We start from the raw sequence: 14,957 nt of genomic DNA, 5'->3' as shown, positions 1-14,957 counted from the left end.
CATCACCCCCTTTGAGTTTCAATGCCCATGGGAGAAGTATATCCCCCCCATTCCTTTTTCCACGCAACTTCATCTAGAGTTGATTAAATGAGTTTCCTGTAAACAATAGATATTATATTCCTTCTCTTTGAGCCATGTAAATATTGTTCTTCTTTTGTTATTATCTGCTAAGCCATTACAATTATAACTGGCTATACTTATTTCACCATATACCATAATGAGATACAAGTTTCAAATCTATTTACCATTATATATGTTCGTAAATTTACCAATAAAAAAGACCATAGTGATTGAGTGTCCATATAGCTGTACCATGATATTTGCATTGCTACTAAGTAACCCTCTAACTGTTCATTGTAGACATTAATGAATGCATTTCTATAGCTTCCAAAATATGTTTTACAATGGTGGGGGAGTGCCAAGATGGAGGCGCTGTGACTTCAAAACAGCGCCCCCTGTCAGTCATCTAGTGTATATATAAATCATTGGGGTCAACATCGTTATCAAGACCTTCATTGTGAACATTGTCAAATGTAGATATGGGGAAATATCTTGCAGAGGTTTACAAGTGTCAGATATCTTGAGTGATGTTTTGATGAATATGTTTTGCCCCAGAATACAGTAATATGACTTCAGTTGGCACTGTGGCGATTACAAGTTCAAAGAAGGGTTAGTTTCACTAGATGGCAGCATTTTACTGGCAGTCTGACATCGCCTCTAAGCAAGGGGAACTGCCCCCAACCCGAGCACTCCGCCACCTCTGATCTCTCAGCCCTCCCACCTGGGAGGGCAGTTCCCGCTGAGCCTAGTCAAAGCTTTCCTCTGTCCTGGAACCCCAACAGTGGAACAAGCTACCCCTAATGTCAGGACAGCGGAGTCCCTGCCTATCTTCCAAAAATGTCTGAAACCCTACCTCTTTCAAAAGCATCTTAAACACATCCCATTGTCTTTTGCTACTAGCACTGACTGATGATAAAATGTACTTGCTACGATTGTGATATGTTGTTGTCTCACCTGGCTATCTTAAGATGAATGCACTAATGTAAGTTGCTCTGGATAGGAGTGACTGCTAAATTACTAAAATGTCAAGGTAAGCAAATGTTCCATGACTTTGTGTTCAAGTGTGTGTATGTGTGTGTTTGTATTTGTGTTTGTGTGTTGTATCTGTAAGGGAGAGAGAGAGAGAGAGAGAGGGGGAGGGGGGGGTCATTACTTTGCCAACGCCAATGTCATCTATTCAACAAAGAAAGACTGAGGTATTACAGTATTAATATATTACAATTACAGGATTACAGCAAATGCCTTTGTTGTCGTCATGACATAGGTTACAGCGCTTTACACTTTATTACCAAAGCTTGTAAACTGCAGAAGTCCAATGATATAAATATTCACTGGAGCCACTGTGCTCTAGAAATGTGCATTCAGTGACTTCACAGTGTAATGACCATGGATTTTGAATGCATATAATGCTTGTACTGTAAGTAATAAAAGCATTCTACAATTGTTTGTAGGCTGTGTAGTAGTGAGGGTTGGGGCCGGGGTCGAACAAATTCAGCTTCATCTACTGGTGAGCTAAAAATAAAAGGATCTGGAATTGAGAACCATGAACTTTCCACCCATTCCATTTAGGTATTTAGAAATCTATATGTATTCTTTTAAAAGTGTCCTGATACTACAATAGACTCAATAGCAACTTGGGGAAACTCCAGAATCACCATTACATTTTGATTTGTAAAAATGATCACCAAGATGAATAATTCTACCTTGATGTTTTTAACTTACATGAGAGGATTACAATTGTCTGCTCCACTAGTTTGTAGTACATGTCATTGAACACGTTGAGAGAGTATTGCCAATTTGACAAGCTATTCATAGACAGGAGGTGGTAAGACAACTCCCTGCCATAACGCTCTTTGTTGACAAAACAAAACACTGTCTCTGTCACATGGAAGACAGAGAGGAAATGTTTCAGATACCCTCACGCCCCTGAATCCCCCAAGGAATCCTACTGCCACCCTGTTACTCCATTATAGGAATAACTCCACAGGGCCCGGCAGCAGGCAGCCTCATGCCTCACAATTACCCCAATTAACACTGCTGCTACGACTCCGACTGTAGCAGGATTAGGGCTGTGTGGATACTGTAGGGGCTGGTATTAAATAGAAACAGAAAGTGATCACCAGCTACATAGCCTAACTAATACCAATGTGCCATATGCCACGTAACGCAACCCTGGCTCCTGCTCCATTGTTTGATGTTTTCCCTGGCTGTGCCAGGCAATAATAAAACACACACACTGAACATTTTGATTACCATTTATTAACCAGCATGGCTAAACCCACCAGTCAACCTTTGCCCTCAGTCACCTGCAACTACTGTACAGCTCAATTTCCTACACCAAAAGGTGCGAGGCTAGGCATTGCCGAACAAATTGATTGGACTAAAAGAATGGTATCTCGTCGATGCATGGACGTACATGACTATTCTAAATGTGTCACATGGGACAGATCCCTCAGATCCCACAAAGGCCATGCTCACTGAGATGAGTGGCATGCCAGGCTAAAACGATATCTCACTCGCCTGTCTTCACCCACTCCATCTGCAGCGGGCGCTGTGTAACCTATCTCCTTCAGAATGACTCTTTATTAACCTTTCTATATTAAGCAGCACAGTTTCCTCTGTTTATTCCCTTACTTTGTGTCAACCAGCAAAAATGTATACTGCAGACAGGCATTACAAATATTATTTCGTACACACATGCCCTCGCCTGAGCACGCTGCTCTGCTGCCCTCTTCTAGGAAACACTGTTCGTCAGTCCCCATTAGGCGCTACTTGATAAATAGCATATCATTTGTCTTTAAGACAAAAGTCATTATGTGTATGGGTATTTGTTTATATAACAAAGCTTGTATGTGTAAATAAATGTTCCACAGACATATTTCAAAAGTTGCCAGGAGCTCCATGTCAACATTCGTTGAGGTTTTTTCTCACACTTTGTGTGATGTGATGATGCTGAGGCCTTGGGTTCAGTAGTTCCTGCTGCAGGCAGGCCACGCCACGCCAGGCAGCAGCTGAGGGCACAGAGTGGCGAGGTGGCTGGTGGAGCTGTCAAGCAGTATGGCCTATATAAGACCATGTGTCACTGAGACTTGGACAGTAAAGCTGCAGTTTATCACGATCAAGATACCTGATACCCTGAATAATTATAAACAATTAATACATATTTTCTCCCAACAGCAGGTGGCCTGGAACGGGTGTGTGAGTGTGTGGTTTGAGATTAATTGTTTCATTCTCTGAATGGAAAGACACTCAGTGACCCCAAGGTTTGTTACCCATGTACAACGATGATTGCTAGCATACACTGTTCATCTTCTGAAGAATCATGTACTGTATAAGTAAACTCAATGCGCATGCAAAACTATAACTCTATCTTTCTATAGGACTAACGTCCAGAACAGCTGGGAGTTACGAACATTTAGTGAAGCACCTATTTGGAAATGTTAGCCTGATTGCAGCAGTGTTGAGCTGGTTGCCTTTCTACACCACTCTGTAATTTCATTCCTGACAGACTCTGGGGACGGGTCAGAAGGGAGGGACACCAGGACCTCTGCCCTACCATGTCAAAGTTTCAAAACATGACAGCATGGTCAACTCAAACACCGAAATGTGATGAGCAGCCTTTAGACACTGCACAATGTAAACTAAATCATGCATGGCTCAAACTAGTTTGTCATGGCCTACAAGGAGCTATGATTGATGCTGTTAAAAATGACAGTACATTTAAACAATAATATGCCATTTAGCAGACGCTTTTATCCAAAGCGACTTACAGTCATGCGTGCATACATTTTTTTTTGTGTGTATGGGTGGTCCCGGGGATCGAACTCACTACCTTGGCGTTACAAGCGCCGTGCTCTACCAGCTGAGCTACAGAGTTTTGCAGACAAATAATATTCAGTACTTGACACAAAACACTGATAAGAAATTAGGAATTCACATTGAAATAGACATACCATTAAACACAACCAAACTGAATTGGGTGCACACACACAGTATCTGCATCTGAGCCGGGGCGGCCTGGGACAACAATTCGGCCCTGGCATTTTATCCACACCAGCCCACATCACTGCACGCGCTGCCAACTCCTTGTCCAAATAGGACTCCAGAATTTCCTTACTTTTATAATTTTTTAATAGAGATTAATTATATACATCTTTATGTAGATTAATATCATAGGCTAATTCATTTGTGGTTCAAAACCTGAGGAAGTGGAAAAAACACATTAAATAGATTGTTAACTGTAAATATAATACCCACTGCTAGTCCTAAAAAAAACGTTGCAGTTCTAGGCACAGCACTCCATATCCCGAAGCAATATAAAATATCTTGGTTGTAAAATAGTTGCTATTATGCTGAATATTGAGAGTTGAGAAATAAATATATACCTACAGAAAGCTGAGACCCTCCTCTCTTCGACAGGGACAAGTGGGCGAAGCTTTCAAAGCTGTGTTTTCACTTCAATTGCATTTTGAAACATTATATGTACTCTCTCGAGCGCATGGGAAGAGAGGAGAGTGGCTCGCTCATCACAGCAGCAGGCCCCCGTGAGGGCACAGGCACAGGGGCAGGGCAGACAATTTCGTTACAGGAATCATGAGGATAATGCACCAAATCAGGGTTTTAGCCGCCCTCATTTTTTTTGAGTGAGGTGACAATGTAGAATGTGCTCTTTCTACGTTTATAAGCACCCTTTACATTTTTTACGATCCATGATCTTGACTGTCTGACGACAGAGTCGGAGCAGGTCTCTTTGCTGATGCCACATTTGACTTTGAATGTGATTTTGTGTGACCTCAGCTCAGCCTATCAGAAAACCAGGCTGGCCCATCTTGGTAGGGAGGCCGGCCGTTGCCCCCTGATCAGCCAAAGGCTCATTATAGATTAGTATAACAGAGAAATTGGCCAAAAATGTATATAAAAGAAATCTTAACAGGCCCATGGGCCACCGGCCATTTCACCTCTTTCATTGTTTTATTTTTTATATACACTACCGGTCAAAAGTTTTAGAACACCTAATCATTCAAGGGTTTTTCTTTATTTTTACTATTTTCTACATTGTAGAATAATAGTGAAGACATCAAAGCTATGAAATAACACATATGGAATCATGTAGTAACCAAAAAATTGTTAAACAAATCAAAATATATGTTATATTTGCTATATATGTTATATATTATGTTATATATTTCATATTTGAGATTCTTCAAATAGCCACCCTTTGCCTTGATGACAGCTTTGCACACTCTTGGCATTCTCTCAACCAGCTTCAGGAGGTAGTCACCTGGAATGCATTTCAATTAACAGGTGTGCCTTCTTAAATGTTAATTTTAACGTGTTTGAGCCAATCAGTTGTGTTGTGACAAGGTAGGGGGGGTATACAGAAGATAGCCCTATTTGGTAAAATACCAAGTCCATATTATGGCAAGAACAGCTCAAATAAGCAAAGAGAAACGACAGTCCATCATTACTTTAAGACATGAAGGTCAGTCAATACGGAACATTTTAAGAACTTTGAACGTTTCTTCAAGTGCAGTTGCAAAAACCATCAAGCGCTATGATGAAACTGGCTCTCATGAGGACCGCCACAGGAATGGAAGACCCAGAGTTATCTCTGCTGCAGAGGATAAGGTCATTAGAGTTACCAGCCTCAGAAATTGCAGCCCAAATCAATGCTTCACAGTTTTCAAGTAACAGACACATCTCAACATCAACTGTTCAGAGGAGACTGTCTGAATCAGGCCTTCATGGTCGAATTGCTGCAAAGAAACCACTACTAAAGGAAACCAATAATAAGAAGAGACCTGCTTGGGCCAAGAAACATGAGCAATGGACATTAGACCGGTAGAAATGTGTCCTTTGGTCTGGAGTCCAAATTGGAGATTTTTGGTTCCAACCGCCGTGTCTTTGTGAGACGCGGTATGGGTGAACGGATGATCTTCGCATGTGTATTTCCCATCGTAAAGCATGGAGGAGGAGGTGTTATGGTGTGGGGGTGCTTTGCTGGTGACACTGTCTGTGATTTATTTAGAATTCAAGGCACACTTAACCAGCATGGCTACCACAGCATTCTGCAGTGATACACCAACCCATCTGGTTTGGACTTAGTGGGACTATCATTTGTTTTTCAACAGGACAATCACCCAACACACCTCCAGGCTGTGTAAGGGCTATTTTACCAAGAAGGAGAGTGATAGAGTGCTGCATCAGATGACCTGTCCTCCACAATCACCCGACCTCAACCCAATTGAGATGGTTTGGGATGAGTCGGACCGAAGAGTGAAGCTTTGCAACAAGTGTTCAGCATATGTGGGAACTCCTTCAAGACTGTTGGAAAAGCATTCCAGGTGAACCTGGTTGAAAGAATGCCAAGAGTGTGCAAAGCTGTCATCAAGGCAAAGGTTGGCTATTTGAAAAATCTCAAATATATTTTTTTTTTGGTTACTACATGATTCCATATGTGTTATTTCATAGTTTTGATGTCTTCACTATTATTCTGCAATGTAGAAAACAGTAAAAATATAGAAAAACCTTTGAATGAGTAGGTGTTCTAAAACTTTTGACCGGTAGTGTATATAAAAAATATGTTTGTGTGTGTCAATTTCGACCATCCCATCCAACAACAAAAATCGTCCAGCAACCAGAATTGCCAGATGGCCAATCCACCCCTGTATCTGAGCAGCCTATAGACCCCAAAATAACTAGGGTCAGGGGTGATGAGTGAGGACTCTGAAGACCACCACTCTAGTCCAGGTTGCCTCATCCAGATCCCTATGGATATGTTTGTGTGTGTGAATGCCACTGCTTGAGTGCATTCATGGCCGGCACTTTGGGCTCTGCAGATAAGCCCCATGTTGCGCTGGACCTGGATCCATTTCAGCCTGGACAATCCAGTAGTGACCCAGCTGGCCAAAGGCCAATAGAAAGCTGGATGCAACAAGCTGGATGCTGGATGCAACACCAGTAGCTATATATGGTTTGCCAAATTGAGTTTAAAAAAAATCTACTTTAGATCCTTTAATGAAATAAAGAATACCTTGCTGAGTTCTTATCAGTTTTCTTCATCTCAGCAGTGACAGTTTAACCACACGCCGTGTGGTGAGGTAATCTAGTCAGAACGTCAAGCTCAAACAGCTCAAACAGTCTGATCCATAATTATTGGCACAGTTGATAAAGATGAGCAAAAAAGACTGTATAAAATAAATAATACAAATACTGCGTTATATTGCATGTGAAAAAAATACCATATATATATTATTTTATAGTAATACAATTGCTCAGAGAATACAAAAAATTCAAAAAAATGATAGGGTTTCCATATACTGATATCCTTCGTCTGCCCTTATGGACTGCCCTCTTCAATTCAAACCACAGGTTTTCAATGGGGTTCAAGTCCTGAGACTGAGATGGCCATTGCTTTTGATTTTACTGGTCAATTAACCATTTCTTTGTGGATTTTGATGTGTGCTTGGGGTTATTGTCTTGCTGGAAGATCCACTTGTGACCAAGTTTCAGCCTCCTGGCAGAGGCAACCAGGTTTTTGGCTAAAATGTCCTGGTACTTGGTGAAATTGTTACTTGTTAAACAAAAACTCTTTCTCTGAGCAATTGTATTAGTACAAAAAAATATTATTTCATTTTTTTTTGGAGCATTCATTATACTGTAGCCAATAATTATGGAACTGACTGTATGTGGTGCGTTCAATCAGCATATTCTCAGGGTACGTAGGCTTGGTTACAGAGCAAGGAGGAAGTAAATACAATGTGGTTGAAATAGTTGTTTCAGCTGTAAAATGGAAAAAGGGGCCTACCAAACCATTGCACAAACTCATTTTCAATTATTGAAAGAAATATCAGGAAACAACTTTTATTTCCCTATTACATTTGTGACTGGAGAGATGACTAATACAGTATACTATCTTCACTGTGCTCAAGTCTTTATTAAAGATAAGCATGCATGACTGTATTTTTAAATGCACCTGCACAATTGTCGTTTAATAGACACAGTCCTGTTAGCATTGAGAACGTTGAGAGGTTGTAGTGGTATTAGCACATGTACTCGTGGTTCCCTAGAGGGCTGTATTAGTGTGTATTTGTGTGAGTGTGTGAGCGTGAACGTGAGTGTGTGTGCATGTGCCCATATTGGTACATCCAGCAGTGACAGAACCTTTAATCTTCCAAGAGCAGTTAAGGTGCTTCTGCCTTATAAAGCATTATGAGTGTCAGTGTGTGTGTAGGAGTGTGGGTGCCCTTTGCAGTAGCCAGTTTGTAATCAGCTGTCGAAGTGGGCTCTGAGTCTTAGCTTTAGTAGCTGTATCCGAGCGGTAGCGCTCTCCTCTAACCCTGGTCCACTCAGCCACCCACACGGCCCTCTGATCCACAGCACAGCTGCAGTAAGGTGATGGAAGGACAGAGGGACACTCGCTAAACCTGAGCTTCACCACTACACTAACTGGCACATGCATGCAAGTTGCATGCCGGTTGTGTGTATGGGTTTGTGTGTGTGTGTGTGTGTGTATAGTGTTTGTTGCAACATATGTGTGCATGTTTGTTGATCGAGGAAATTGTGATACTCTACTAAAAAGGTAAGACAACCATCAGTCAGTTTTCTGATCAGTGTTTTGGTTGATGCTATTTTTGATGCTTGAGTAAGATCAATGTCGATTCAAATGCAATGAAATTATTGTTTTATGAGATTTCTATATGTACTTAAACACCAATTTTATAGTTTATGTACACCTACAAAATGTGTGTTAACACATCTTGCAGAGAAGGCTTGTGGTATTGCAAAAAATGATTATTTGTTATGATAATGCATGATACATCATATGATGACAAAAACCTTAAAAGTATTCTAAATTGATCAGTTTACAACTTATCAATATTGAATGTGTACAAGGAAAAACTATCAATAGTGATTGTGAAACCCATATTGCTTCCTTTTGTTAACTATTTTGTGATTTAACATTTCTGAACATATAGTAGCGCCTACAAAATGAGTTCCAATGTAATTTAATTTTGTCATTTCATAGCGAGATCTCGTTTAATGTTTAATGTTCTCGTTAAAATAAACTATACATACATCCACTCCAGAATATTATATTATACACTTATTCAAAATAACTAATTTTGGTAACTAATTTCAAGTCCAACTGAATGAGATTGTATTATTGTAGTAGTTGACATTATTCAGAAAGGAAATTATGAAAGAGGAAGTCTAAAATAAATGTTGTTGCATTAATTCAATGTAGCCCATCTTTATTGTATACGTTTTAATTAGGCATTTACAGTATAATGTTACTGCTAGAATAAGAGCAACATGTTCAGTCACCACACAGTACTTTATGATTGGGTTTGTTATTAACCGGTGTTGTTGTGTTTTTAGCAGTTGGTGTGATTATTTGCTATTTTATTTTACCTCAGCCTACACAAAACATAACAATTTTTGAGAAGTATTTAGGCTGTCACATAATAAGATAACCAGGCCATACAGAATGCATGTTCTGACTCAAAGTAATCCACCTTGTCATACAAATACGCCACCGATTATTCAGAACACCTGCAAGATGTCGACATAACATGTAATCTAATCCCATCAATGTTTTTCACGCCATGTGATACTGTAAAATGTTAGGTTTTGCAGTGAGTGCTGAGTGTGTCGTATTAGTGTGTATGAATGACTGTGGTACAGCGTCAGTGCTGGGTGGGCCAGTGTTTCTCAGCTGAAAGGAGTCGACCGAGGTAGAGGGGCATGCATACAGTTACAGTAGTAAGACTGGCTATGGATGGATCTCTTTTCTGGAGATTATGGTTGTGATTCACCCTTTATTTAACTGTCAGATTAATTATTAGGAATGGCTCGATAAACACGTTGGTAAAAACAAAAGTGACCTCAAAATGAAGCTCTGCTGTCTTGGTATAATCTTGGTACAGTGCATTCGGAAACTATGCAGACCCCTTCCCTTTTTCCACATTTTGTTACAGCCTTATTCTAAAATGGATTAAATAAAAACATTTCCTCATCAATCTACACACAATACCCCATAATGATGAAGCAAAAACAGGTTTTTATAAATGTGTATAAAAAACTGAAATACCTTATTTACATAAGTATTTAAACCCTTTGCTATGAGACTCAAAATTGAGCTCAGGTGCATCCTGTTTCCATTGATCATCCTTGAGATGTTTCTACAACTTGATTGGCGTCGACCTGTGGTAAACTGAATTGATTGGACATGATTTGGAAAGGCACACCTGTCTATATAAGGTCCCACAGTTAACAGTGTATGTCAGAGCAAAAACCAAGCCATGAGGTCAAAGGAATTATCCGTAGAGCTCAGAGACAGGATTGTGTCGAGGCATTGAAGGTCCCCAAGAACACAGTGGCCTCCATCATTCTTAAATGGAAGAAGTTTGGAACCACCAAGACTCTTCCTATAGCTGGCCGCCCAGCCAAAACTGAGCAATCGGGGGAGTAGGGCCTTGAACAGGGAGGTGACCAAGAACTCGAAGGTCACTCTGACAGAGCTCCAGAGATACTCTGTGGAGATGGGAAAACCTTCCAAAAGGACAACCATCTCTGCAGCACTCCACACAATCAGGCCTTTATGGTAGAGTGGCCAGACGGAAGCCACCCCTCAGTAAAAGGCATATGATAGCCCGCTTGGAGTTGGCCAAAAGGCACCTAAAGGACTCTCAGACCATGAGAAACAAGATTCTCTGGTCTGATGAAACCAAGATTGAACTCTTTGGCCTGAATGCCAAGCGTCACATCTGGAGGAAACCTGGCACCATCCCTACGGTGAAGCATGGTGGTGGCAGCATCATGCTGTGGGGATGTTTTTCAGCGGCAGGTACTGGGAGGCTAGTCAGGATCGAGGGAAAGATGAATAGAGCAAAGTACAGAGAGATCCTTGATGAAAACCTGCTCCAGAGCGCTCAGGACCTCAGACTGGTCAACGACCCTAAGCACAGAGCCAAGACAACGCAGGAGAGGCTTCGGGACAAGTCTCTGAATGTTTTTGAGTGGCCCAGCCAGAGCCCGGACTTGAACCCAATTGACTTGAAAATAGCTGTGCAGCGACGCTCCCCATCCAACCTGACAGAGCTTGAGAGGATCTGCAGAGAAGAATGGGAGAAACTCTTATGGGGTATTGTGTGTAGATTGATGACAAAAAAATTATAAAAATTCATACATTTTATAATAAGACTGTAACGTAACAAAATGTGGAGAAGGTCAAGGGGTCTGGATGCTTTCCGAATGCACTGTATATACTGTATAGTGTGTTTGCATCCGTGCATCGCCAATAATTGTTTGTTGTGAATTGTGCAGAGGGATTGGATCATTACATTCATTAACCCATGGCTCTTTGATTGTCAGATTTTAGACAGAGAGAGACAGAAACAGAGAGAGAGAGAGATGATTGAGCTGGGCCTTGCAGATGGCAGTCTGATCGATGAACTGATGAAGCTGACGGCTCAGAGCCTGAGCCACTTGGAGATCAAAGAGCACTTCAACATTATCAAGGAGATCGGCCGGGGGAAGTATGGCAAAGTGCTGCTGGTCACCCATCGCTGCAGGGGTAAGTAGCCCACTCATAGTTTAAAAGTCTGAAATACTAAGGGCTTTCCTTTGGTTCAATGACAAAATGAAAAAATTAATTGATTTCATGTAGCTTGGAAAGTGGCAGAATTTTTAAAAATCAAATTACCCTTAGAATTTGTTTCATAGTGTACTGCCAATACTGGATCTAATGCTGGTGCTAATATAATTTATACCGTCTGCTATCTCAAGTGTTTTCTGGCCATAAACATCTCTTATGGTCATAACATTTTGCCAAGTTGTTATAAAACATAAAAATATGGATGTTTTGCAGGAACACCGATGGCTCTGAAAGTGATGCCAAAAGCTTCCACCAAGCTCCAGGGATTCTTACGGGAGTACTGCATCTCCTTGCACCTATCCTGCCACCCCTGCATCATAGGTCTCTTCGGAATCGCCTTCCAATCCAATGAGCACTATGGCTTTGCCCAGGAGCTTGTAATTGGGAGGGACCTTTTTGCCGTCATCCAACCAAAAGTACGATTGTGTTTGATTTTGATATAGAAAATCTGTGACCTAAGTACATAGTGTTTTAGAATTCAATCAAGATGATTAGTGAATATTGTCAATGTATACCCTTTTGAGTATCCATAAGCGCAATGTACTGTTAAAAATGGTCCATATGCACTGTACAGTCTTCTAATTCACGTTAGACAAGTCTCAATGACCACAAAGCTCTAACAGTTTCCAATCCTCTGCTCCCAGGTGGGTATCCCTGAGAGTGCAGTGAAGCGCTGCGTCCTGCAGATTGCCAGCGCCCTGGAGTTCATCCACGAGCACAGCCTGGTCCACCGCGACATCAAACCTGAGAACATCCTGCTGCTGGACAGCCACTGCTGCCGGGTAAAGCTGGCCGACTTCGGCCTGGCCCAGACGAGAGGCACTCTGATTCGCTTCATCTCCGGCACGCTGCCCTACATGGCCCCAGAGCTGTGTGCCGTAGCCCTGGAGGAGGGCCAGAAGGAGGTGACAGCGCCCCCGCTTAGTGTGGAGCCCAGCCTGGACACCTGGGCCTTCGGAGTGGTCATCTTCTGCATCCTCACCGGCTACTTCCCCTGGGAGCGCTGTGTGGCCTCAGACGACTTCTACCAGGAGTTTGCTGATTGGTGCCAGGCACCCACCGTGGAGGAAGTTCCACCCCTGTGGAAGAGATTCACCCCAGCTGCCATGGAAATGTTCAGCAGGCTGTTGGAGCTGGATGCTAAGAACAGATGCACGGTAGGGGAGGTCAGGTCCTATGTGGAAAAGGACTGGGTTTTGCCAACGCTGGTGGACACAAACGGACTGCAACCGGAGAATGGCAAGGTCAATGCCACCTGCTCCACCCCTGGTGTGTGTAGGAGTAGTCCTGTCCACGAGGAGGTGGAGTAAAGGTCCTCAGTGGAACGGTGTCTGTGTACACCTCCAGCTCATGGTATCCACTATCCAATTTACAGGGAGCGCAAGGTGTGCATTCGACACCACTCTTACAATGCACTGATAAGTAGGGTAACTGAATTATACTCAACATCAGTCCAGAGAGTCACACAAGGGCTATATTTGAAGTGAAGGGGAAAAAGCTCTGATAGTATATGAGTGTACTGTAAACGCAGCACTATTTGAGTGTCGGTGAGCTCGTAATATTCTGTGTGTATGTACACAATATTGGTAACCTGTTACATTTATTGTAACCACAATAAATGTGACAATGTAACACAAGAGCTTGTAACTACTGTAGCATAGGAGCAGCTAATGCTATATTGTGTGTGACTACACAACATTGGTAAACTGAGAAATATACTGTAACACAGAACTTGTTCCTAGCATAGGAGCAGCTATTTTCAGAACAATACTTTATATTGTGTATTTTAGAATCTCTCACTGCACAAAATAAAAGCATTAGAATAATTTCATAGAGGGAGAGTGTGCACTGTGCGTTCAATCTGGCTTAGTGGCAGTGTTCACTTTGGCAGTGCTCAATGTTTTCTCAAATGTTTTTGTAGTGTGTCACACTGTACAGGCTGTTCCGTGAATGAGGCTACCTCAGTTTGTCTATTTCTGTGCCTACTCTCATTGTTCATGATAAATCCATATTCAAAAATAGATATACAGAATATACATTTACTGTATATTGAATATGAAAATGAATATAATGTAATAGACTGAATATGAAAGTAATTATGAACATAGGTAAATATCCAGAGTATAATTTTGAGATCTTCCACAACCGGCCCCAGACACTTACGAAAATGACAGTCACACTGAAAGGAGTTTCAAATTCACATTGTTTGAATACAATTTCAAGTAAAGCCAACAAATTGGGAGCTGCTATATAACAATTAACTCTGTCACCCTAAATAGAAATTGATGTTCAAATCGTGCTTTTTTGTGCACTGTAAAAAAAATCCTCCTGTTTTTACGGTAACTTATTGGCAAACAGGTAGAGTATGTTACGGTAAATACCGTAAACTTTACAGTAGTGTACTCTTAAACCAAAGTTTCTTTGGAATTTACGGTAACATACTGTAACAATTTTTTTCTCGATTCAAATACATACTTATTGTGTATAGGTTGCACCTAAGGTTTTTGACACAGTGTTTGAGTATGCCTTTGGTATGAACAAATAAACATAATCCATCTCCTCTGTCTGCTTCTTTTCATCCACACTCGCGGGTGTATCATATTTCCTTCTTTGAAGCTCCGTCCATAACCTAAGTGATTCATAGTCGCACCACTCTCCCTCTTCTACCACCCCCTCACCCCTCACCACTCTCCCTCTCCTACCAAATCAAATCAAATCAAATTGTATTTGTCACATGCTTCGTAAACCACAGGTGTAGACTAACAGTGAAATGCTTACTTACGGGCCCTTCCCAACAATGCAGTGAGAAAGAAAATAGAGAAATAATAGAAAAGTAAAACATACATAATAAATACACAATGAATAATGACAATTTGGCTATATACAAGAGGTACCAGTACCGAGTCGATGTACAGGGGTACGAGGTAATTCAGGTAGATATGTACATATACCTAGGAATAAAGTGATAGATAATAAACAGTAGCAGCAACATATGTGATGAGTCAAAAAACATAAGTGTGAAAAGGGTCAATGCAGATAGTCCGGGTAGCTATTTGGTTAACTAATTAACTAACTTTTTAGCAGTCTTGTGTCTTGGGGGTAGAAGCTGTTCAGGATCCTCAAATGAAAGGAGGACCAAGGAATATTCAATGGAAATTATGTTGGTTCCAGACTTAGTGCATCGGTACTGCTTGCCGTGCGGTAGCAGAGAGAACAGTTTATGACTTGGGTGGCTGGA

At 41.4% G+C, this 14,957-nt stretch overlaps 1 protein-coding gene across 3 annotated transcripts; it reads left to right on the top strand.

The window, feature by feature from the left end:
- Positions 1–8,258: 8,258 nt before the first annotated feature.
- On the top strand, positions 8,259–14,270 carry LOC121537495 (serine/threonine-protein kinase SBK1-like). Of its 3 annotated transcripts, none has more exons than XM_041845115.2 (4): positions 8,259–8,449; positions 11,437–11,638; positions 11,933–12,135; positions 12,364–14,270. In XM_041845115.2, the coding sequence occupies exons 2-4, from the start codon at positions 11,476–11,478 to the stop codon at positions 13,027–13,029; spliced, it is 1,032 nt and encodes a 343-aa protein (XP_041701049.1). In that variant the 5' UTR covers positions 8,259–8,449; positions 11,437–11,475; the 3' UTR covers positions 13,030–14,270. The 3 variants fall into 3 exon arrangements, with proteins under 3 accessions (XP_041701049.1, XP_041701048.1, XP_041701050.1); XM_041845114.2 differs by having other exon boundaries at positions 8,259–8,454; XM_041845116.1 differs by lacking the exon at positions 8,259–8,449 and adding an exon at positions 8,463–8,641.
- Positions 14,271–14,957: the final 687 nt, after the last annotated feature.

This window comes from Coregonus clupeaformis, chromosome 24, assembly GCF_020615455.1.
Source record: "Coregonus clupeaformis isolate EN_2021a chromosome 24, ASM2061545v1, whole genome shotgun sequence".
Taxonomy (NCBI): Eukaryota; Metazoa; Chordata; class Actinopteri; order Salmoniformes; family Salmonidae; genus Coregonus; species Coregonus clupeaformis.
The sequence above is the reverse complement of the archived record's forward strand: the minus strand, read 5'-3'. Positions and strand labels throughout refer to the sequence as shown.